General features: G+C 33.6%; 9 protein-coding genes across 9 annotated transcripts; 7 read left to right on the plus strand and 2 right to left on the minus strand.

The window, feature by feature from the left end:
* Positions 1–12,607: 12,607 nt before the first annotated feature.
* On the plus strand, positions 12,608–13,332 carry LOC134685407 (histone H2A). Its single transcript, XM_063545160.1, has one exon. The coding sequence runs from the start codon at positions 12,955–12,957 to the stop codon at positions 13,330–13,332; it is 378 nt and encodes a 125-aa protein (XP_063401230.1). The 5' UTR covers positions 12,608–12,954.
* Positions 13,333–14,679: 1,347 nt separating this feature from the next.
* LOC134685408 (histone H3) lies at positions 14,680–15,163 on the plus strand. The gene has a single exon (XM_063545161.1). It carries the CDS (start codon positions 14,753–14,755, stop codon positions 15,161–15,163), a length of 411 nt encoding a protein of 136 aa, XP_063401231.1. The 5' UTR covers positions 14,680–14,752.
* A 1,680-nt stretch (positions 15,164–16,843) lies between these two features.
* Positions 16,844–17,155, plus strand: LOC134685411 (histone H4). Its single transcript, XM_063545165.1, has one exon. The coding sequence runs from the start codon at positions 16,844–16,846 to the stop codon at positions 17,153–17,155; it is 312 nt and encodes a 103-aa protein (XP_063401235.1).
* Positions 17,156–17,909: 754 nt separating this feature from the next.
* LOC134685410 (histone H2B-like) lies at positions 17,910–18,284 on the minus strand. Its single transcript, XM_063545164.1, has one exon. The coding sequence runs from the start codon at positions 18,282–18,284 to the stop codon at positions 17,910–17,912; it is 375 nt and encodes a 124-aa protein (XP_063401234.1).
* Positions 18,285–18,567: 283 nt separating this feature from the next.
* On the plus strand, positions 18,568–18,945 carry LOC134685409 (histone H2A). The gene has a single exon (XM_063545162.1). The coding sequence runs from the start codon at positions 18,568–18,570 to the stop codon at positions 18,943–18,945; it is 378 nt and encodes a 125-aa protein (XP_063401232.1).
* Positions 18,946–20,292: 1,347 nt separating this feature from the next.
* LOC134685412 (histone H3) lies at positions 20,293–20,776 on the plus strand. Its single transcript, XM_063545166.1, has one exon. It carries the CDS (start codon positions 20,366–20,368, stop codon positions 20,774–20,776), a length of 411 nt encoding a protein of 136 aa, XP_063401236.1. The 5' UTR covers positions 20,293–20,365.
* A 1,680-nt stretch (positions 20,777–22,456) lies between these two features.
* LOC134684439 (histone H4-like) lies at positions 22,457–22,768 on the plus strand. Its single transcript, XM_063543722.1, has one exon. The coding sequence runs from the start codon at positions 22,457–22,459 to the stop codon at positions 22,766–22,768; it is 312 nt and encodes a 103-aa protein (XP_063399792.1).
* A 752-nt stretch (positions 22,769–23,520) lies between these two features.
* Positions 23,521–23,895, minus strand: LOC134685415 (histone H2B-like). The gene has a single exon (XM_063545168.1). The coding sequence runs from the start codon at positions 23,893–23,895 to the stop codon at positions 23,521–23,523; it is 375 nt and encodes a 124-aa protein (XP_063401238.1).
* Positions 23,896–24,178: 283 nt separating this feature from the next.
* On the plus strand, positions 24,179–24,556 carry LOC134685414 (histone H2A). The gene has a single exon (XM_063545167.1). The coding sequence runs from the start codon at positions 24,179–24,181 to the stop codon at positions 24,554–24,556; it is 378 nt and encodes a 125-aa protein (XP_063401237.1).

Raw genomic sequence — 24,556 nt, forward strand, 5'->3', positions numbered from 1 at the left:
GAGATATGAAAAAATTCAAATGAGAAAACTATCAGCCTGATAACAAAACAATCTTGAAAACAAATATGAAGGACATGTAACAACTACATGTTTGTAGTATTCTTTTTAGTGTTTTGTTAATACAATACAATCATACTGTTGTCAATGCAAGATGACCCAAAGGGAAGGAAAATTCAGAACTAACAGCAGATAAAAAAAACCTGTAAAGTAGATGTCAACGGTCTTAAACAATAATACTGCAAGCTGTATCTTGTTTTGATTCTATAAATAAAGAATAATTAAACACATAACAAAAAAATATATTAAACATGACAAAATATATTGTAGCGTTAAACTAGTTTTGTCTTGATAAATTAAAAAAAAGCAAGACTTCGGTTTTGCTTTTTCTGTCTGCAGCAACATATGAATTCTATCAATATTAAAGCAAAAAGATATGGTATATACTGATTTCCAATGAGAAAGTTGCCACCAGAAACCAAACGATCTTAAAGTTAGAAAATATAAGTCCATGTCCAGCTTCAACTATGAGCAAAACCAATGTTGCTTATTAAGCAAGCAAGGGTCCAATCTTGACTAATTTATAACAATTCAAACAATAAAACTAATAGCCTGATTTATGTATAAAAAAAAACAAAAAAAAACAAAAATATGGTTGATAGTGACAACCGACAAAACCACTAAATCATTTTACAGGCTTCTGACTTGGACCAGACACATACAAAATGTTGTGGGGTTAATTATGTACCTAATCTGGAAGTTGGAAGAGTGGTGTTAATTATATTTCAGAACTGTCAGACCAATGAACTGCAATGGGCAGTTGGTTTTCCACACAGAGTTCAGCTATAAAGGCCCCAACACGAAAATTTGAACACTTCAATTGAGAAAACTAACAGCCTAATTATATAATAATTCAGGAAAAGCAAATATGATAGACAAACTCTAATAGTTTTTCATCAATACAATACAATGTATATACAATGCAATATATACAATGGAAAGAACATACAAGCAAGTTTAAACAAAATAGTTCCTACTCATAGCTGTATCTTTGTCAAAAGGTGAAATTTTGGGGTAGTTTTGGTATCAAATGAAAGCTTGGGGACCTGGGATCACTATAGAACCCTTGTTCTTTTCAAAAATAAAAAAGAATAAACAATTGTACTAGGAGGGCATTTGCCCTGTTGTTCAGATCAGAAGTACCTGTTTTGTAGTATTTAACTTCTGGTAACCAGTACGTTCTAATATATATGCAATTAAAGGTATTTTCATTTTTTTCAGCACAATTCAGGATAATGTATAATTTCGACACGAAATGACTGCCCCTTTTAACCTTAAACAAAGGAGACATTAATCCTTGAAATTGAAGAGTTTGATTAACATAGAAAGCAAAGGGGATATGAATAAATGGTTTTATACCTAAAGAGATATTAATTCCCATGAGTTTTTACCTCTGTTTAATTGCTTCTTTGTACAGTCTTTGCCTAGCCATCTTTCTTAGATGTTGTTCAGATTGCTGTTGTAGCTGTTGTTGTTGTTCAGGATGCTGTTGGATTTTAGGCTTCTGTTGTGGATTTTCAGGCTGTTGTTGTTCGGGTGGAGAATCATGGTGCACTTGTCTGGAAAAAATATAAATCCCATTCATGCAAATAATACAACAGACTGTCATTAGAACAATTAATACTGCAATGTATTTAAAAGAATTAGTAAAAGAATTCATTCTGGTGGAGTAAAATATAATTATTTATTATCTCATCACTTGGCATCTGGTGTCTTTCCTTAACTTGTACAAAAATCTTCTACTCTGAAACTACTGGGCTAAATAAATAGTTCCTTTTAATACCTGGTCACAAGAAAATTAAATAGAAATGATATTTGTAAAGCAGACTTTGTTCTATTAAAGCTGTATGATTCTCTGGATGAAACTTACACATTGACATCTGCTGAATTGATTGAAAGGAGTAGGTCTGGTAAGGACTGATTTTGGCCTCAAATTTCAGGTTCATCTGACGAAAGATTTTGACCACTTTTTAAACACTTAGTGTCTATTTCATCTGAATCAATTAGTTTATGTGAAAGATTTTAAATAATTTAGTCATTAAAAACGATCCGATTCAAGCTCAAATATGGAAAATCTACCAAATATGCTGAAAAATGTCACTTTTCAGATGGTTTTTGTCAAAAATGAAAGTGGCCGCATCCGTGTTCATCCTCAACATTTGTATATGTTATGTATTTATCATAAAATATAACTTACGTTTCGATAAAAAGGATGAACACGAATGCGGCCACTTTCGTTATACATGAAATGCTAGAATTGTTGAGATTTCAGTAGTTTAGCATGACTTAATGGTGCCAGTACCCGATATATATGCATTGTATTGTCAAAAAGAGCCCATATTTATGTAGCAGAAGCATTCTACTGTCCAATAAATAACTAATAGTTTACATTTTAACAATTTTGTAAAATTACTATATTTTGGGGCCAAAAAGTGGTCTTACTGGACCTAATCTTTTATAGGTTATCCTACTGCCTTTTCTGCTGCTCCTGTCCTACCATTACATACACCAAGGCTAAAGTGGTCGTTTCCTTGTGAACGGAGCACTATTGCAGCATCCTTCTGGACCACTGACATTGCTGGCGACTTCCTCCTCTTTGGCCATGATATTATTCATTCTTATTTTAAATTTCTGAGGAGGTGAACACAGAGAAAATATTTCTTGAAAAGTTTGCTATGTATTCTAACCAAATTAAAACTGTAAAAATTTGCATTAATTTTTTGTGTTTAACCCTTTAGATAATGAAAATGAACCTGACCAAAATTATGGCCAAATAAACAATAAAACTGCAGATATTTCTGCATCTTAAGGTATCTAATTTATAAAAATCGCTCACAGATCTAAATGATAGGACATTTTTGAGTGGGAACTCACTTTTGTCCTATGACTCTACAATGAGGTTTCTTATTCAACATCCTTGTATGTTTGAACGTTGTCTTCACTTTAGACAATAATATATAACACATCTTTTTCTTACACTGTTGGGATCAATTTTAAGACTTTAACTTATATATATGATCAGGATGATATGGCAAATTTCTATTAATTTCTTTCAAAATAAAAATTTATTAAAAAAAAAATATGAAAGGATAAGTTAGGCAACTTCAAGTGGTCATTATGGACTGAAAAATTAAGTTAGTGAGGAAAGAAAAAATAATTGCAGTTTTCAAAGTTATAAAGGGGAATAACTCTAGATTGGTCATCAACTAGCTGAACAAATTCAAACTCTGTGTGTGAGTTTTGGTTTTTACCAGTGTATGAGTTTCATATATTTTTTTAAAGAATAAACTGAAGATAGAGTGCAGAATGAAATAGGAAGGACAGAGGGATGGTCAAGAGGCCATTAAATTAGCATACTCCTTGAAATCTTGTTGCCTTGGAAATTATATCAACAGCATAAACAACTACAATTGCAGGGGCGAATCCAGCCATTTTAATAAAGAGAGTTCCAACTATATGTCCCCATTCAAATGCATTCATGGTCCAAAAAAAGGGGGGTTCAAACCCCCTATAACATTGCTGGATCCACCACTGAAATGATATAGAATAATCAGTGCCAACATTATTTTCAGTCCTTTCATTGTTTGTCAACAAATATTTTATATTTTTCTATTTCAAATTATTTGTTCTTTCTTTTGCTTATATTCTTTACTGCAGAATTTTTTAAAGGATATATTATAAGAGTATAATCAGACCTGGCTCTGTACATATAGAAGTAAATATGATATAATAAAAACTGGTTTAAAAGCTTTTTCCCTGTTTTATATTGATTCATATTTTAGGTTGCTTTTATTAATGTCCATGCAGTTGCACATATTCCTGCATGATTAGGATGTGCACAATCTTTTTTCATATATTTAATAACAAAACATGTTTAAAGTAGAACTGTTCAAATTAAACAGAAGCTGTAAGATATGTGTAGATGAATTTAACACTATAATCATGATAATTAAATGTTGGAAACATTTTCTTTATAATTTAAAAAGCAAGAGTTATTCCTCTTTAAACCATATTTTGTACTGAAATGAAATAATAGCCTTATTCTGCATCATCATATGTTTATTCATGACAAAAAGTCTAAAAAAAATATTACATTTGCATTGTATATTGTCTGATTTTTTTTTCAATTTCTTTAAAACGTTGGAAGAAAAATTTAGGATCTAATGTACCCTTAAAATAAGGAAATAAACAGTTTTGATGATTTTTTTCCCTCTGTCTGTCCCATGTCTCTGAAAAATCAGTTTATAGCCTTGAAATATTTTAGTTCATTAGTTTATCAAAATTATATATATATCACCTTTCATTTTTCAGTATAATCAAGTATGTATCTTTATTAAATCAAAATATTCACCACAGCCTTACTTCAATTGGAAAACAAAACATTGTTCTGGGTTTCAAGATATGACCATGTTATTTTAATAAAAAAAAAAGTTATTAAATTAAAAATTTGTTTTTTTGAATAATCAGTTTGACTGACAATAAATGATGGTACAGGGTATTTTAAACACCTTGCCAAAATTATTAGGTTTTTGCACATTCATGGGTAATAAAAATACAAAAAGATTATCTACTTTTTACCTATATCTAAGGTGTCAAAATTACCTGGTGATATACCAATTATATTTCCTGTTATAAAATGGAAAGTAGTGAACAGTTGTTAATTAAGTTCACCTGTAATTTTGACACCTGAACTCAGGACCTGACTTTGTCATTAGGATTTTGGCAGAAGAAATGACTACATGTAATATCTGGTAAGTAGAATGCATTTTACATACAAAAAACAATTGTTTAAATTATGATGAGACTAAGGCCGTGTTCACATTGACCTAAACTCGGTGTTGTGTTAGTGTAACTCACACATAAACTAAACATCATTACGTTCTCATTGATAAAACTCAATGTTTACATGTAGTGTATATCATGTTTTGTCTACATGCAGTCGATAGTCTATGTAGGTCTTGTGTAGGTTAAGTGTACACAAAACTAGGCATTCAGAACTTTAATTTTCCAATCATATATATTTTAAAAAGAAGCGATTTTTATATAAAATTGATACTTATAACACTTATTAATAAAGTTCTTTGCAGAAACATTTGTCTTAACTTGATACATTTATTTGTTATAATTTTTTTAACGTAGCCTTATTAACCCCTAATCAAGACAAACAAGACTCATCCATCATCATTGCCGAACACATAATACACATAATTCATTTTAAAAGGTCTACCCGAATCAACTGGACGTACACACTGACAGAAATACTTGCCACTGGTCTTTACTCAAACAACGATTCACTCATAAATGCATTACTGAAAAAGGGTGAGGCTAATTGTTTTTTGTGCAGTATCTCAAGGAATCAAGAGCTTTGCATGAGGGAGATACATTCCTTAATTTATAATAATTTCTAATATTTTGTAACAGCAAATTTTAATAACACAAAAAATCCGTATTTTCATGCCAGTACCGAAGTACTGGCTACTGGGCTGGTGATACCCTCTGGGACTAATAGTCCACCAGCAGAGGCATCGATCCAGTGGTAGTAATAAAATTAACAGTACCAATTTTCTTGCACCACAAAAGGGGGTGTCTTTGGTTTCATTTTCATGGGTCAGCTACTGCTTTGAATGTGAATAACTAACTCATAATGAGTCAAAGGATAAAAATATTTGGTCAATGGGTTCCTTCGACATCTACATGACAAGACAGGGTTCACCTGACCTCCAGTTCATGTCATGGATCTGTGATCAAGGTTAATGCTATACACTTCTGTCCATTTGTCAGATATTATAAGCAGGTCTGGTGCATTGGATAATTGTAAGTTGTACATGTCTGACTGAAATTATTTATTTGACATTGTCATGGATCTTCAAAATAAATGAACTTTCAGGTGAATATAATACTTGTAGTTATGGAGGCTCGAGGGTACAAATTTCAGAAAAGAAGAAGAAAAAAAATCATTACAAATTTTAATTATTAGACTATTCAAATTGTTAGTTTATGATACGGTACAAAATTCAACCAAAAAAAATTATTCATTTTAGCCCCAGAAGACTTTTTAATCTTTTATATCATTGAAAAAGCTTCAAATTATCTCCCTTTGATGCACAAATGCCATTATTTTGCATAGAAATTGAAATATCTTTCGTTACTCATCAGTGACCTATATTTTTTTTCAAATAAGCTGTACTTAAACTAGACAATTGTAAAATAGGCAATTTCTGATTTAGTTTTTTTTTATTTCGATATATTACCTACATTGTATATTTCTCCTGTATAATAGTTGCCAAGGAAAAAGTACCATAACAAAAATGCATGTTTTTTTATGAGGCAGATTGTGAGCTTAAATGAACTGTGGCCCAATTTTTTTATCTTATTTTTTCTAATAGGTATAAAGTTAATTAAGTTAAATATAGAAAAAAATAGTGAAATCCTATATCTAAATAAATATCGACTTATACCCACCAGCCCCTTAAAGGGGCACTATCTACGAGATATATAAAACATTTAAATAATAATTTTTTGGGTTCAATCATTAATGAAAGTGAAATAGTGAAATAATGATTTGCTTTTACCAGTATGGTTATATTTTGTCAAAAGAAGAATTATCACTTGCAAACTTATGTTTATATTGTGTTATGTGAGGGTCAGTTGTGTTTGGGATCATTTTGATAATTGACTAGACTAAAGTGCACATGAAATGAAGCTACATATTATCAAGTCTATGCCCTGTTAATTGTTTATTTTAGACTTTTTATAATTTGGATAATTGTTTTATATTGTTATTATCAATCTAGTATGAGAATTTCTGTAAAAACATTCATATAAAATTTATCAGATTACAGTTGGCCTCACCCTAAGGCCTTTAATTCAGTTAGAGTTAAGTTACATATACTGACTGACTTTAAAAATGCATCACTCAATTTGTAGATTTTTTTTACCAAATAATGTTTGATCCTCATACAACTACTATTTATGCTTATCATACTTCTTTCTCTTTAAAAAAAAATAGACATCTGACTTACCTGTGGTTATTGAACATACCAGATTATTTAGATCTCACGAATTTAATTTTATTTCTTTGTGAAACAGTTCTTTCAATCCTTGGTCACACTTAAATCAGTTAAAATATGTTGCATCTCAATATTGCCACAACTGAATCAACCCATTGGAATACTGCAAACAGGAAAACATGAACGTGCTGCAACCAGACAATTTGACGTCCAAAACGCGTCTTACTGTCCTTCCGACAATGAAACCCGGAGAAGGGATTTGTTGAAGACCATCATGAACAGATAAACATGTAGTGAGAATGCACCTTCAATAGAATTTGAAATACAAAACGTCGTTTGCAAGACAGGTGTACGGCAGCAATGTCAACTGCTTATCAAATTGCTGAATGCCATTTTGCACAGATTTGTGCGATACATGTTTCCCATTAACTGAACTGCCAAAGAATCGACTACAGAAAAACTTTTACAGCTAAATTACATTAATGCTAGCAAGAAAAATCTTTGTTTGGCTTGCTTGCTTTGCTTGTATCAATGTTTGCTCAAGCATGGCAATTAAGATAGGCAGGGCTTAAGCTTGTATACATCATACTTAAATTTTATTGGACGTTATGTTTGAGGTAAAGGACACTAAATTTTAAAACATCACAAGATGACAAATATAAAGCGCAAATGTAGAAACAGATACCAAAAAATTTCTCGAAGATAAGCATTTTTATCAACCAACTTAAAAGACTGTTGTCAAGTACTTTATGTAAAAAAAAAAGCTATTCGAACACACCTACTCTGATTTTGTGATTCATTACATAGGTATTTCATTTGACCCATATAGTTTATCTTTTAGTACTGTGATTGTTTTATGTTATAAAGTCAACCTGTAGCTTTGCTATATAAAAATGATAGAATCTTAAGCGAGATGATGTATCAAATATTCTTGTTTTGTACGTTTTAAAGACAAAATATTCATCTCAAACACACCCTAACATAAAGAAGGTGCACTTGATTTTCTAATAAAAGGGATAAACTAAGTAGGGGTGGAAATGACTTAATTTATCCCTTTTATTTATTATTTCCATTGTTATTGAATATTGCACACTTTGGATTAATTTTTGCTTGTAAAACTTCAAACTGATTATTCTTGGTTTATAGAGAAGGCAATAAATGCTTTCTGTAATGTTTACTATAGTAACAAATTTTTTAAAAGTCAATAGAAACAAATAAAATAAAAAATTTCTTCTCAAATACGAAGTGTTTTATTGCAAAAAAACAACCATTTGCGTATGTTTTCAAGTTATCTATAATAGTTAAGAAGAACAATTAATATTCCAATTTCTTTTATGAAATTTTAGCACAAATAGATTGAACTTTTTACAAAAACTTAGAATTTACATCCAATTTACCAAAAGTTCATAGGGAGCTATTAGTGTGAATAGCATATAACATATATACATGTTTGCTGAAATTTTATATCTATTATGTAACAAAACAATATTTTTTCATCTAATTAATTTCCACAAAAGCCTTACTTTAATAGGTATAAGCTCTTGTTTAAAAAAAATAAGGAAATTGGCTAATAAAAAAAAAAGATATGGTTTGATTGCTAATGAGACAACTCTCCACAAGAGACCAAATGACACAGAAATTAACAGCTATAGGTCACTGTATGGCCTTCAACATCTAAGGGGTGGTACAACCATATATCCAATTTCAAATGCATTGTTCGTTCAAAAAAAGGGGGATATTAAACCTCTCACAAGCCCCTTCTTCCCCCTCCCCCTGGATCTGCTACTGCTTGAACCCCTCTTTTTAGATAGGTTTAAATCATCTTTAAAGTTGAATTAATATGAATTTTAATAAATTGAACTATTGATTTGCAAGCTAATAAAACATCAAATTTTGTGCTACATCATAAATTCACCTTTTAAAACAAATATGAGTAAGATGACACATCATTATGAAACTTTCCATCCTCATTAAATGGCAAAACCCTTGCAGATATGACTTGTGGCAAGGTTTTAATTTTAATTTTTATCTTTATACCTTTTTCCTCTGACTAAGTACCAAATCTACACACATATGTATTTATTGACAGAAATTCTGACAGAAAATAAAAGTGATATCAAAGTTTGTACTTACCTTCATGGGAATTGACTTCTTTTCTTTGAAGAATGTAAATCTAAAAGTTCCTGGAATCACCACTTTAACTGGAATCACCACTGTAACGGGAATCACCACTGTAATGGGAATCACTGTAATGGGAATCATTATAATTGGAGTCACTGTAATAGGAATCACCACTAAAAGGAATCACTGTAATGGGATAGGAATCACCACTAGAAGGAATCACTGTAATGTGATAGGAATCACCACTAAAAGGAATCACTGTAATAAGATAGGAATCACCACTGCAATACAGGCAACACTGTAACGGGAATCACTGTAATGGGAACCACTGTAATAGGAATCACCACTGTAATGGGAATCACTGTAATAGGAATCACTACTGCAATGCAGTCAACACTGTAACAGGAAAAGGAATCACCACTATAATTGGAACCACTGTAATGGGAATCAACACTGTAATAAGAATCACCACTGTAAAGGGAATCACTGTAATAGGAATAACTGTAATATGAATCACTGTAATGGGAATCACCACCTGTAATTGGAACCACCACTGTCATAAGAATCACCACTGTAAAAGGAATCACTGTAATGAAATCTCAACTGCATTTTGGTAATCACCTCTGATATGTAAAAAGAAAAGATATAAATAATCCATGAATAAATGCAAGGTAAACAAACCAATAACGAAATATTGAATAATACAAAAAAAAAAAAAATTATTTTCTTTTAGGATAAGTAAACTCTAATACACTGACCATAGACAATGGCAGAAACAATTTCATCATGCACCTGTGCAATAGATCGGCATAAAGTTTTACCTTTATGATAATTGTGATTTTTGGTTTTTCACCTGATTAAATTATGAAAAACATACATTCGGACATAATGTAATGTTTACATTTTTTCTGACTGAATCTCTATAATTGATGTAGTTTCGAAGTAGCTTTTTCTGTTATTTTTAAATTCTTGATAAATTCAATTTTATAAATAATTATTTGCCAAAATAGTGTTGGTAATAAAAAGTATATAACGAATTAAACATAAACATATCTGAATTCTAATATATTTGAAAATAGACCTAATAAAACTAAATTAAGATAAAGTGATCATATTTTATTAATAGAAAATGGAGACACCTAAGAATCCCTATGGAAAACCGCTTGTGTCAGTCTTGCAATACAATTAAGATTCCACCCTCCCCCTGCTACACCATTCTTAATCAATTTGGGACCAATATTATAAAATAAAATATTAAACCTAGTAATTTTGACCCCCACCTCAAGCTATTTGAATTAAGTTTTTTTCTATCCTTCCTTGATTTTTTTATGTCGTTCCTTAAGGTAAAATATAAAATCAGACAATCTACTAATAACAGTGATATTTCAAGTTGTTGAAGACCATTGGTCATTTATATTTTTGCATTTCTTCCAAATCTTGATCCCTCTTTTTAGCCCACGTTATTTTGCAAAACAACACAAACTGTTTCATAGTTGCCCTTTATAAAATTAAAATCATGATATCCATGCATCTGAGTTAAGTGCCATCTCAAAATGTTTGACATAATTTTTTTCCAAATTATAAAACTAATTTAATTTTGGGCTATGAAAATTGGGATGAACATTTTGAAATTTAACTAAATCGAATCATAACATGGTTTATCCTGGTCTTACCTTAGATGATCTATATATACATGTACATAGATTTGGAACAAGGAAAGCATAATATCAAATTTCAAAATACATTCTAGTTTGTTTTTTTTTATAAAATAAAATATTGGAAGATTTCCTCTTTTTATTGAAATTGTAACCCATATGTGGATGTTGATGTATTGCCACTATCTTGTAAACTCACTTAAAAGCTGTGTAATCAGCTTCCAATAAACACCCAACAGGAGAGAGATGTAGTTACAGATGTAGTTACAACCAATTCCATGTATAATGCAATTTAAGACAAATGGACAAAGTGTTGTAAACAGCTAAAAAAAACTTTAAAATTAAGGCCTTGCATCCACTACATATATATATAAACAGTGGCCAAACCAAAAATCCTGAAACACAATAATCTTAAATCTTAAATCTTTCTCAAACTGCAAATTTAATTCAGCTACCATACCATTTGTTGCAGTGGTTGAGGGTGGTTGGCATCTCTACGATTAATGCATTTGAAAGAGGTAATCTGGGTTGGGTGATCCCCTTCTTATAAAAACAGCTGAATCTGCCCCTGGCTATGATGAAAAGTTTTTTTGTTCTGCATTCTGTTTTTGTTGTGATCTCTGTCAATCACTCTTTTTGGTCCTAGGGACGGTGCAATATTTACCAAGCAGGGGGAACCGGTGCAAATCGCAAAACCTGTGTGTGGAAAAAAGTATTGTCCCATGCTGATGTGATAGGAAAAAAAGTTATGTCCCATGACCTCTATTCATTAAAAAAGTATGTGTCCCATGAAAATCCATGTTGATTTGAAAAAGTTATAAAAAAATTAAAGATGCCTATCTGAATTTATATAATAATTTTTATTTTTACCTATTGTAAAATTCAACTCTTTCATTTCACAGCAATAAATCAAACTACCTAATAAGCGTGAATTTTTTAAGATCGATATTTAATTTTGTTAGATGGGCTGATTTACACCAGTCAAAACTAAAATTGTTTATCATATTATGTTTCTGTTTGAATGTTTAGTGTGTGTATTTTGGGATTAAAATAATTTTTTTACTACTTAAGCATTTGAAAAAAGTGTATGTCCCATGCATTAAGATTATGAAAAATCATCAGGTCCCACTACTTTGCACGTTGAAAAAAGTACATATCCCCTTACCATTTGCACCCCCCTGCTTGATAAATAATGCACCCTCCCCTACAATTTTTAATTTTTTTGAAGACTTTACATAATTGTCAGAGGTGGATTTAGGGGGGGGCAGGGGGCCCGCCCCCCCCCCTTTTTGGGAAAAAAATTGGTTGCGTATATAGGGAATCACTGAAGCGTGACTGGAGCCGGTCCCCTCTTAATAGGTCAGTCAGTGGGCCCCCACTTATGAACATTTCTAGATCCGCCACTGATTGTCAATGTGCCATATATGTTTGGCAAAGTGTCACATCCTGAATTTCTTTAATCGAAAATCTCACCTGCTTTTTCAAATTTAAGCTCCCTACATAAAAATCAAAAGCATTAATTAGACTGTACTGAGTGAGAGTAGATTTTCAGGTGTAAATATTGCCACTTTTGTCTATAATATTAGAGAGAAATTAAAATATGTACGTCTATCTACAAATGTTTCATTTTCATCTATTGATCAACCCTAATGGATTTGTTTTAATGAACATCTAGTCGTACGTTCAATCCTCAATAAATCAAAGTGATATTAGAGGCGAGTCTTGTCTAAAAAAAGGTGTGTTTGACAAACTATTTCAAGGTTATTACGGCGAGTACTTCCAGTTCGGCATCCTGTCAAGTAGTTCTGAAAAAAAGAAACCATTATGTTTTGAGTAAGTGGGGGGATCGAATGTAAAAATGTTGAAGTATATTCGTGCAGGTTTGTTTTATTAATTTATCTTTTATATAATGTGTATAAAAAAATCTATATATGAGATAATTTGTGAGCCCTTTATTACACCAATTGGCAAATTCATCCGATAACAAATGGACTCGGATGCATAAAGTGCAAAGTTTATTTCATTTTTGTGCATCTCTTAATTACACTCAGAAAATAAACACGGTAATCATTGTTTATACTTGTTCAAGTCAAACAACGTATTAAATCAAAATGTCAGGACGAGGAAAAGGAGGAAAAGCAAAAGCAAAGGCAAAGTCTAGGTCATCCCGTGCCGGACTTCAGTTCCCAGTAGGTCGTATCCACAGACTTTTGAGGAAAGGAAACTACGCCGAGAGAGTTGGTGCCGGAGCACCAGTCTACCTTGCCGCTGTCTTGGAATACTTAGCAGCTGAGGTTTTGGAGTTGGCAGGAAATGCTGCCCGTGACAACAAGAAGAGCAGAATCATCCCCCGTCATCTCCAGTTGGCCATCAGAAACGACGAAGAATTGAACAAACTTCTCTCTGGTGTAACCATTGCACAAGGTGGTGTTTTACCAAACATCCAGGCTGTACTTCTGCCAAAGAAGACACAGAAAGCTGCCAAGTAAAGTCAACACTACAGAAACTTCACTTACAACGGCCCTTTTCAGGGCCACCAACATTTTTCAAAAAGAATCTGACTTTGTTGTGCAATCTCAAACATAGCTCACTCCCTCCATTTCTCTTGTCTTTATCTCTTTATTTTTCCTTTTCTTTATAAACAGCATACAGATGTCTACTTTCTTATTATATATATAACAATATTTGATGTGGAAAAAAAATGAAGAACAGTACGAGTTTCTTTTTTTCCCCTATAAAAGTCCAAGAAAATAAACAACTATATATAAACGTAGATTCGATGAAAATGCGCAAGCACGAGAGGAAGAAAAACTCATAGTTGTTAGTGGTCAATATTGCATATATTTTTGGTGTAAATTTAGTTGCAGTCCTATATATTATACTATATAAGCACACACATTACAATCTATGACCTTATTTTTATATAATATATATTCGTTCGTTCGTTCGTTCGTTCGTTCGTTCGTTCGTTCGTTCGTTCGTTCGTTCGTTGTCTGTCTAACTGTGATCTATGTGAATTCTTTTCTTCCTCTTCTGCTGTCACATTCTCTTAGATATATAATATATATTTTGTATTCCTATACAAAGTACTTATGCGTATGTTTATAGTTGTGTAGATTATTTTTTAGCTCAAATCCTTTGTATTTGCAAAATTCGTATATAAACAATAAAGAATACTTCAACAATGTGCAAGTTTCCCAGTATGCGTGCAGTATACTATATAGAGAATATCATGGCTTTACATGATACAGAGACTAGAGAATACAGACACTGTATAGCTAGAGAGAACACAAAGACTATAGAGAGGATAAAAAGTGTTCTCTTTGTTTTAAGACACTGAGACGAGTGACAATTGTGTACTATAGTAAGCATGTCTATACGAGAAACTGGCTACACACACTAAGAAAACGGCTGCATTTCTATACCACTGGCTATTGATGAAAATGGATGGATGATGTTTTTTTTTCTCTTTTTCTTCTTCTATTTTGCTCTTTAATTTACATTTCCTGTCAATTATTAATTTCGTGTCAGACTGTTGATTAAACAATTATTTATTATTTGAATAAAGATTATTATTAAGTTCTGCATTACTCTTGATTATTATTTTTTTTGGTCTTATGTCAAATTTTCGCTGACACTATCAGAATAGAAACAAATTGTGCCAATTGTTAGCTTGGGGTGAACAATCTTTAGCTTCAGTCCAAAAAGGGATCGAAAGCTGTGAAAGTAACTTCCAGATCAGTCCAATCATAATACAGAGATTTCAACCAATCAACGTGAGTTTTATTACCCCGAAAGGCCAATCAGTGTCGTGTTTGCAAACATTGCGGCTAGCACAAATACACTAACATTCGAAGTTTCAAAGTATTCTGTCGTGTAATCGTAGATTTTCACAGAGAACATATCGCAATGGCTCGTACAAAGCAGACCGCCCGTAAATCCACTGGAGGAAAAGCTCCAAGAAAACAACTTGCCACCAAGGCCGCCCGTAAGAGCGCACCTGCCACTGGTGGAGTAAAGAAGCCACATAGATACAGGCCAGGAACAGTCGCTCTTCGTGAGATCAGAAGATACCAGAAAAGTACTGAACTCCTCATCAGGAAACTCCCCTTCCAGAGATTAGTTCGTGAAATTGCTCAAGACTTCAAGACTGATCTACGTTTCCAGAGCTCTGCCGTTATGGCCCTCCAGGAAGCCAGTGAAGCTTACCTCGTTGGTCTTTTCGAGGACACCAACTTGTGTGCAATCCACGCCAAGAGAGTCACCATCATGCCCAAAGACATCCAGTTGGCTCGCAGAATCCGTGGAGAACGTGCTTAAACTGACCTTTACTCTATACAATAACGGCCCTTTTAAGGGCCACCAATATTTTCCAAAAAGAGTCTGAATATGTTGTACATCAAAATCAAAAATAGCTGAAACCCCCTCTCCACATCTTTCTTTATTTTTCTTTCTCTCCACATCTCTCTTTATTCTTCTTTCTTATTATCTTTTTTTTTTGCACTTAAGATTAGACAAGTCAGGTTACTGTATTGATAGGAGAAAAATATAGAGAAACTTATTTCAAAACATGCAAAGAAAATAAATAAAAGGATAAATAGAGAGAGAGACATACATATTTTTTATTTATCTAATTCTTCCAAATCCTTCGGGAAAAAACAAGAATGTTATACATTTTCTGGTATACCCTCCTGAAAAAATTAACATACATGTATACATTTAAATAAAAAAAAAAAGGTAAGAAAAAACATACTCCAAGAACAATACAATCCATCTTCTAATTACAGAATTATTAAAATGTATTTCTTTCTAATTTCTGTGGTTATATTTTTCTCTAAATTGCATTTTTCTCGGTCTTATTTTCTCACTTATTTTTTAGATGCTTTTTGTATGTAATTTTTACTCATATTGTGTATTCTACTGTGACAACATGAGAAGATTCAATTATTTTATATTTCTGAAATATATTTTCGGTACGGGTCCAAGTAGTCCACCTTAAATTCTCATTGAAAACTTTGTCTCCATCAATTGTGTGTTACAGAAAGAACTTTTTCTTGAATACCTTTATTTTGTGCTTAAAATGCATCTATTTTGGGTGCTCTATGTGCCTTATAAATGATGTGAACATGTGTGCGGATGAATCTTTTTTTCCCATTGGTGGAGAAAAATAGACAAGGCGCAATAATTCATTCATTCAATGATGTACCAATTGTGGTATTTAAAAAGTGAGGCTGCACTGTGTACATTTCAAAAACCTATGACTACATGTATAAAGTAGCTGCTAAATTTAGAAAGATTCCTAATTAGTTGTTAAAAGATGAGCATTGATTGTATACATGTAATAATAACATGTTTGAAATGTGAATTTCCCGGGACATCTTTATTGAAACTGGTAAAGGTGATTTTGAGAAAAATTATCATGCACACCTGTTTTTATTTACAAGTCTATCTGTCCATGCTTAAATAACTGACTGGTATGCTGTAGATTAGTTTTGCTTTTACTCTCTTAAGTCTGCAGAGCTGCAGTGGACTATCTCTGAAACTGTATCTTTTGAACAAGAAAAATACTGTATAAAAAGATTTTCTTTAAACTAATTGTTTTTATATTGCAATTGCACATTGTTAACTCCTGCTTATGTATGCAGTGTGATATGTTCTTGTATTTTAAGTAAAAGGAAATAAATCTCTTTCACATTGGAAAATATAAGAAGTATTAATTGATGATGGAGATCATTAGTTATTTGGTCCATCTCTTATAATCTTTGTATTTTTATTTGTATACAGTTTGAAATATTTTATTTTCACATATTTTCAGAGAAGTGGATTGAAAGTGTACAGAATTCCTACAGAGTTACCTCCCCGATTTAGACGAAAACAACCAATCAGGTCCAACCTATCAAAAATTCAGTGGTATTTCTTTTAGGGCCGCGTTCATCAGATATATAGCATAATTTGGATATAGTTGTCATTCGTTTTATCGAACTTCAAAAAGCAAACAACATGTCAGGAAGAGGTAAAGGAGGAAAAGGTCTAGGTAAAGGAGGCGCCAAACGTCACAGGAAGGTGTTGCGTGATAATATCCAAGGTATCACCAAACCAGCAATCCGTCGTTTAGCAAGACGAGGTGGTGTCAAACGTATCTCTGGTCTTATCTACGAAGAAACACGTGGTGTCTTGAAAGTCTTTTTGGAAAATGTCATCCGTGATGCTGTCACATACACTGAGCATGCAAAGAGGAAAACTGTCACCGCCATGGATGTTGTCTACGCCCTGAAACGTCAAGGCCGTACCCTTTACGGATTCGGAGGTTAAACAGCCAGCTGAAAAATACAAATACAACGGCCCTTTTCAGGGCCACCAACATTTTTCAAAAAGAATCTGCATTTGTTGTACTTAAAAAGAAAACCATAGCTTTCTCCTGTCCAACTTTCTTTACTTTCCTTTTTCTTTTATTCGTTTATTTTTTTTAATTTCTTTTCACTATTTTTATTTAAGCCTATTAAAAAAAGACCAGCAAGGCTTTGGATACAATATGATTCCTGATTTTTGAATGTAAATAACATTTTTATTCTTTATTTCATATGTATTCTTTTATGTAAAAGATATATTGCTGATTTTTCCTCCATTGTCAAACTCTAGTTATATTGTTTTTATATCCTAAAACAATCCCCCTCCCCCTTTTTTCTCTCTGTCGACGTATGTGTGAATTTAATCTGTTCGTGATATTTTTTTATATAATGTTTCAATACATATTCAAGTATAGTTCGATTCTAGACCCCCTCCCCCCCAAAAAAAGAGGGAAGAAATGTATAACCCGTGAAAAGGTTAAATTCTGGTGTATGTATATTTTTTCAAATCGGCTAATAAAATGAAGAATAAAGAAGAGAAAAGAAGAAAGAAAGAAAGAAAGACAAAAAGACAGAATTCAGATATAAATAAATTTGTCATTTTGGGGTGGGACACAGCTTCATTTAGAAGTTTGTTATGTACAACAATAATAAGACTCTTTTTGAAAAATATTGGTGGCCCTGAAAAGGGCCGTTTGTGAAGTTAAACTTCTCGTTGTTTACTTGCTGCTGGTGTACTTTGTGACGGCTTTGGTACCTTCACTGACAGCGTGCTTGGCCAATTCACCGGGTAGGAGCAGACGAACTGCAGTCTGGATCTCCCGAGATGTGATGGTAGATCTCTTGTTGTAGTGAGCGAGACGGGAAGCTTCTGCAGCGATTCTCTCAAAGATATCGTTGACAAAACTGTTCATGATAGACATAGCCTTTGAGGATACTCCAGTGTCTGGGTGCACCTGTCTCAAGACTTTGTAGATGTAGATGGCATAGGATTCTCTCCTCTTCCTCCTCCTTTTCTTGTCACCGCCGGGTCTGGCAGTCTTTGCCTTTGTTACGGCCTTTTTGGCTCCTTTGGTTCCAACTTTTGGTGGCATTTTTGACAGATGTATACTCTCTGAAATGTAATCAGTGAATGATGGCCGTAAATAAAAATTTCTATTTATACTCGGCAAAACGGATTGAAAGTTTTTACTTAACGCGAACTTCGGAGAGAGCACCTTCTAACATTCAACCTAACTACCTGGAAGAAGCGATGATTTGATTGGTTTAGAACTGAAACATCTTTCAATCCGTTTTGCGGGTATAAATAGTAAAATACCACCTAACGGGGTAATCATTGTTTATACTTGTTCAAGTCAAACAACGTATTAAATCAAAATGTCAGGACGAGGAAAAGGAGGAAAAGCAAAAGCAAAGGCAAAGTCTAGGTCATCCCGTGCCGGACTTCAGTTCCCAGTAGGTCGTATCCACAGACTTTTGAGGAAAGGAAACTACGCCGAGAGAGTTGGTGCCGGAGCACCAGTCTACCTTGCCGCTGTCTTGGAATACTTAGCAGCTGAGGTTTTGGAGTTGGCAGGAAATGCTGCCCGTGACAACAAGAAGAGCAGAATCATCCCCCGTCATCTCCAGTTGGCCATCAGAAACGACGAAGAATTGAACAAACTTCTCTCTGGTGTAACCATTGCACAAGGTGGTGTTTTACCAAACATCCAGGCTGTACTTCTGCCAAAGAAGACACAGAAAGCTGCCAAGTAAAGTCAACACTACAGAAACTTCACTTACAACGGCCCTTTTCAGGGCCACCAACATTTTTCAAAAAGAATCTGACTTTGTTGTGCAATCTCAAACATAGCTCACTCCCTCCATTTCTCTTGTCTTTATCTCTTTATTTTTCCTTTTCTTTATAAACAGCATACAGATGTCTACTTTCTTATTATATATATAACAATATTTGATGTGGAAAAAAAATGAAGAACAGTACGAGTTTCTTTTTTTCCCCTATAAAAGTCCAAGAAAATAAACAACTATATATAAACGTAGATTCGATGAAAATGCGCAAGCACGAGAGGAAGAAAAACTCATAGTTGTTAGTGGTCAATATTGCATATATTTTTGGTGTAAATTTAGTTGCAGTCCTATATATTATACTATATAAGCACACACATTACAATCTATGACCTTATTTTTATATAATATATATTCGTTCGTTCGTTCGTTCGTTCGTTCGTTCGTTCGTTCGTTCGTTCGTTCGTTCGTTGTCTGTCTAACTGTGATCTATGTGAATTCTTTTCTTCCTCTTCTGCTGTCACATTCTCTTAGATATATAATATATATTTTGTATTCCTATACAAAGTACTTATGCGTATGTTTATAGTTGTGTAGATTATTTTTTAGCTCAAATCCTTTGTATTTGCAAAATTCGTATATAAACAATAAAGAATACTTCAACAATGTGCAAGTTTCCCAGTATGCGTGCAGTATACTATATAGAGAATATCATGGCTTTACATGATACAGAGACTAGAGAATACAGACACTGTATAGCTAGAGAGAACACAAAGACTATAGAGAGGATAAAAAGTGTTCTCTTTGTTTTAAGACACTGAGACGAGTGACAATTGTGTACTATAGTAAGCATGTCTATACGAGAAACTGGCTACACACACTAAGAAAACGGCTGCATTTCTATACCACTGGCTATTGATGAAAATGGATGGATGATGTTTTTTTTTCTCTTTTTCTTCTTCTATTTTGCTCTTTAATTTACATTTCCTGTCAATTATTAATTTCGTGTCAGACTGTTGATTAAACAATTATTTATTATTTGAATAAAGATTATTATTAAGTTCTGCATTACTCTTGATTATTATTTTTTTTGGTCTTATGTCAAATTTTCGCTGACACTATCAGAATAGAAACAAATTGTGCCAATTGTTAGCTTGGGGTGAACAATCTTTAGCTTCAGTCCAAAAAGGGATCGAAAGCTGTGAAAGTAACTTCCAGATCAGTCCAATCATAATACAGAGATTTCAACCAATCAACGTGAGTTTTATTACCCCGAAAGGCCAATCAGTGTCGTGTTTGCAAACATTGCGGCTAGCACAAATACACTAACATTCGAAGTTTCAAAGTATTCTGTCGTGTAATCGTAGATTTTCACAGAGAACATATCGCAATGGCTCGTACAAAGCAGACCGCCCGTAAATCCACTGGAGGAAAAGCTCCAAGAAAACAACTTGCCACCAAGGCCGCCCGTAAGAGCGCACCTGCCACTGGTGGAGTAAAGAAGCCACATAGATACAGGCCAGGAACAGTCGCTCTTCGTGAGATCAGAAGATACCAGAAAAGTACTGAACTCCTCATCAGGAAACTCCCCTTCCAGAGATTAGTTCGTGAAATTGCTCAAGACTTCAAGACTGATCTACGTTTCCAGAGCTCTGCCGTTATGGCCCTCCAGGAAGCCAGTGAAGCTTACCTCGTTGGTCTTTTCGAGGACACCAACTTGTGTGCAATCCACGCCAAGAGAGTCACCATCATGCCCAAAGACATCCAGTTGGCTCGCAGAATCCGTGGAGAACGTGCTTAAACTGACCTTTACTCTATACAATAACGGCCCTTTTAAGGGCCACCAATATTTTCCAAAAAGAGTCTGAATATGTTGTACATCAAAATCAAAAATAGCTGAAACCCCCTCTCCACATCTTTCTTTATTTTTCTTTCTCTCCACATCTCTCTTTATTCTTCTTTCTTATTATCTTTTTTTTTTGCACTTAAGATTAGACAAGTCAGGTTACTGTATTGATAGGAGAAAAATATAGAGAAACTTATTTCAAAACATGCAAAGAAAATAAATAAAAGGATAAATAGAGAGAGAGACATACATATTTTTTATTTATCTAATTCTTCCAAATCCTTCGGGAAAAAACAAGAATGTTATACATTTTCTGGTATACCCTCCTGAAAAAATTAACATACATGTATACATTTAAATAAAAAAAAAAAGGTAAGAAAAAACATACTCCAAGAACAATACAATCCATCTTCTAATTACAGAATTATTAAAATGTATTTCTTTCTAATTTCTGTGGTTATATTTTTCTCTAAATTGCATTTTTCTCGGTCTTATTTTCTCACTTATTTTTTAGATGCTTTTTGTATGTAATTTTTACTCATATTGTGTATTCTACTGTGACAACATGAGAAGATTCAATTATTTTATATTTCTGAAATATATTTTCGGTACGGGTCCAAGTAGTCCACCTTAAATTCTCATTGAAAACTTTGTCTCCATCAATTGTGTGTTACAGAAAGAACTTTTTCTTGAATACCTTTATTTTGTGCTTAAAATGCATCTATTTTGGGTGCTCTATGTGCCTTATAAATGATGTGAACATGTGTGCGGATGAATCTTTTTTTCCCATTGGTGGAGAAAAATAGACAAGGCGCAATAATTCATTCATTCAATGATGTACCAATTGTGGTATTTAAAAAGTGAGGCTGCACTGTGTACATTTCAAAAACCTATGACTACATGTATAAAGTAGCTGCTAAATTTAGAAAGATTCCTAATTAGTTGTTAAAAGATGAGCATTGATTGTATACATGTAATAATAACATGTTTGAAATGTGAATTTCCCGGGACATCTTTATTGAAACTGGTAAAGGTGATTTTGAGAAAAATTATCATGCACACCTGTTTTTATTTACAAGTCTATCTGTCCATGCTTAAATAACTGACTGGTATGCTGTAGATTAGTTTTGCTTTTACTCTCTTAAGTCTGCAGAGCTGCAGTGGACTATCTCTGAAACTGTATCTTTTGAACAAGAAAAATACTGTATAAAAAGATTTTCTTTAAACTAATTGTTTTTATATTGCAATTGCACATTGTTAACTCCTGCTTATGTATGCAGTGTGATATGTTCTTGTATTTTAAGTAAAAGGAAATAAATCTCTTTCACATTGGAAAATATAAGAAGTATTAATTGATGATGGAGATCATTAGTTATTTGGTCCATCTCTTATAATCTTTGTATTTTTATTTGTATACAGTTTGAAATATTTTATTTTCACATATTTTCAGAGAAGTGGATTGAAAGTGTACAGAATTCCTACAGAGTTACCTCCCCGATTTAGACGAAAACAACCAATCAGGTCCAACCTATCAAAAATTCAGTGGTATTTCTTTTAGGGCCGCGTTCATCAGATATATAGCATAATTTGGATATAGTTGTCATTCGTTTTATCGAACTTCAAAAAGCAAACAACATGTCAGGAAGAGGTAAAGGAGGAAAAGGTCTAGGTAAAGGAGGCGCCAAACGTCACAGGAAGGTGTTGCGTGATAATATCCAAGGTATCACCAAACCAGCAATCCGTCGTTTAGCAAGACGAGGTGGTGTCAAACGTATCTCTGGTCTTATCTACGAAGAAACACGTGGTGTCTTGAAAGTCTTTTTGGAAAATGTCATCCGTGATGCTGTCACATACACTGAGCATGCAAAGAGGAAAACTGTCACCGCCATGGATGTTGTCTACGCCCTGAAACGTCAAGGCCGTACCCTTTACGGGATTCGGAGGTAAACAGCCAGCTGAAAAATACAAATACAACGGCCCTTTTCAGGGCCACCAACATTTTTCAAAAAGAATCTGCATTTGTTGTACTTAAAAAGAAAACCATAGCTTTCTCCTGTCCAACTTTCTTTACTTTCCTTTTTCTTTATTCGTTTATTTTTTTAATTTCTTTTCACTATTTTTATTTAAGCCTATTAAAAAAAGACCAGCAAGGCTTTGGATACAATATGATTCCTGATTTTTGAATGTAAATAACATTTTTATTCTTTATTTCATATGTATTCTTTTATGTAAAAGATATATTGCTGATTTTTCCTCCATTGTCAAACTCTAGTTATATTGTTTTTATATCCTAAAACAATCCCCCTCCCCCTTTTTTCTCTCTGTCGACGTATGTGTGAATTTAATCTGTTCGTGATATTTTTTTATATAATGTTTCAATACATATTCAAGTATAGTTCGATTCTAGACCCCCTCCCCCCCAAAAAAAGAGGGAAGAAATGTATAACCCGTGAAAAGGTTAAATTCTGGTGTATGTATATTTTTTCAAATCGGCTAATAAAATGAAGAATAAAGAAGAGAAAAGAAGAAAGAAAGAAAGAAAGACAAAAAGACAGAATTCAGATATAAATAAATTTGTCATTTTGGGGTGGGACACAGCTTCATTTAGAAGTTTGTTATGTACAACAATAATAAGACTCTTTTTGAAAAATATTGGTGGCCCTGAAAAGGGCCGTTTGTGAAGTTAAACTTCTCGTTGTTTACTTGCTGCTGGTGTACTTTGTGACGGCTTTGGTACCTTCACTGACAGCGTGCTTGGCCAATTCACCGGGTAGGAGCAGACGAACTGCAGTCTGGATCTCCCGAGATGTGATGGTAGATCTCTTGTTGTAGTGAGCGAGACGGGAAGCTTCTGCAGCGATTCTCTCAAAGATATCGTTGACAAAACTGTTCATGATAGACATAGCCTTTGAGGATACTCCAGTGTCTGGGTGCACCTGTCTCAAGACTTTGTAGATGTAGATGGCATAGGATTCTCTCCTCTTCCTCCTCCTTTTCTTGTCACCGCCGGGTCTGGCAGTCTTTGCCTTTGTTACGGCCTTTTTGGCTCCTTTGGTTCCAACTTTTGGTGGCATTTTTGACAGATGTATACTCTCTGAAATGTAATCAGTGAATGATGGCCGTAAATAAAAATTTCTATTTATACTCGGCAAAACGGATTGAAAGTTTTTACTTAACGCGAACTTCGGAGAGAGCACCTTCTAACATTCAACCTAACTACCTGGAAGAAGCGATGATTTGATTGGTTTAGAACTGAAACATCTTTCAATCCGTTTTGCGGGTATAAATAGTAAAATACCACCTAACGGGGTAATCATTGTTTATACTTGTTCAAGTCAAACAACGTATTAAATCAAAATGTCAGGACGAGGAAAAGGAGGAAAAGCAAAAGCAAAGGCAAAGTCTAGGTCATCCCGTGCCGGACTTCAGTTCCCAGTAGGTCGTATCCACAGACTTTTGAGGAAAGGAAACTACGCCGAGAGAGTTGGTGCCGGAGCACCAGTCTACCTTGCCGCTGTCTTGGAATACTTAGCAGCTGAGGTTTTGGAGTTGGCAGGAAATGCTGCCCGTGACAACAAGAAGAGCAGAATCATCCCCCGTCATCTCCAGTTGGCCATCAGAAACGACGAAGAATTGAACAAACTTCTCTCTGGTGTAACCATTGCACAAGGTGGTGTTTTACCAAACATCCAGGCTGTACTTCTGCCAAAGAAGACACAGAAAGCTGCCAAGTAA

The sequence above is a fragment of the Mytilus trossulus genome, chromosome 9 (genome assembly GCF_036588685.1).
Source record: "Mytilus trossulus isolate FHL-02 chromosome 9, PNRI_Mtr1.1.1.hap1, whole genome shotgun sequence".
Taxonomy (NCBI): Eukaryota; Metazoa; Mollusca; class Bivalvia; order Mytilida; family Mytilidae; genus Mytilus; species Mytilus trossulus.

Bases quoted from the DNA above. Each gene is read 5' to 3' on its own strand.
- LOC134685415 (XM_063545168.1), bottom strand. From the start codon at position 23,895: ATGCCACCAAAAGTTGGAACCAAAGGAGCCAAAAAGGCCGTAACAAAG.
- LOC134685407 (XM_063545160.1), top strand. From the start codon at position 12,955: ATGTCAGGACGAGGAAAAGGAGGAAAAGCAAAAGCAAAGGCAAAGTCT.
- LOC134685408 (XM_063545161.1), top strand. From the start codon at position 14,753: ATGGCTCGTACAAAGCAGACCGCCCGTAAATCCACTGGAGGAAAAGCT.
- LOC134684439 (XM_063543722.1), top strand. From the start codon at position 22,457: ATGTCAGGAAGAGGTAAAGGAGGAAAAGGTCTAGGTAAAGGAGGCGCC.
- LOC134685412 (XM_063545166.1), top strand. From the start codon at position 20,366: ATGGCTCGTACAAAGCAGACCGCCCGTAAATCCACTGGAGGAAAAGCT.
- LOC134685409 (XM_063545162.1), top strand. From the start codon at position 18,568: ATGTCAGGACGAGGAAAAGGAGGAAAAGCAAAAGCAAAGGCAAAGTCT.
- LOC134685410 (XM_063545164.1), bottom strand. From the start codon at position 18,284: ATGCCACCAAAAGTTGGAACCAAAGGAGCCAAAAAGGCCGTAACAAAG.
- LOC134685411 (XM_063545165.1), top strand. From the start codon at position 16,844: ATGTCAGGAAGAGGTAAAGGAGGAAAAGGTCTAGGTAAAGGAGGCGCC.
- LOC134685414 (XM_063545167.1), top strand. From the start codon at position 24,179: ATGTCAGGACGAGGAAAAGGAGGAAAAGCAAAAGCAAAGGCAAAGTCT.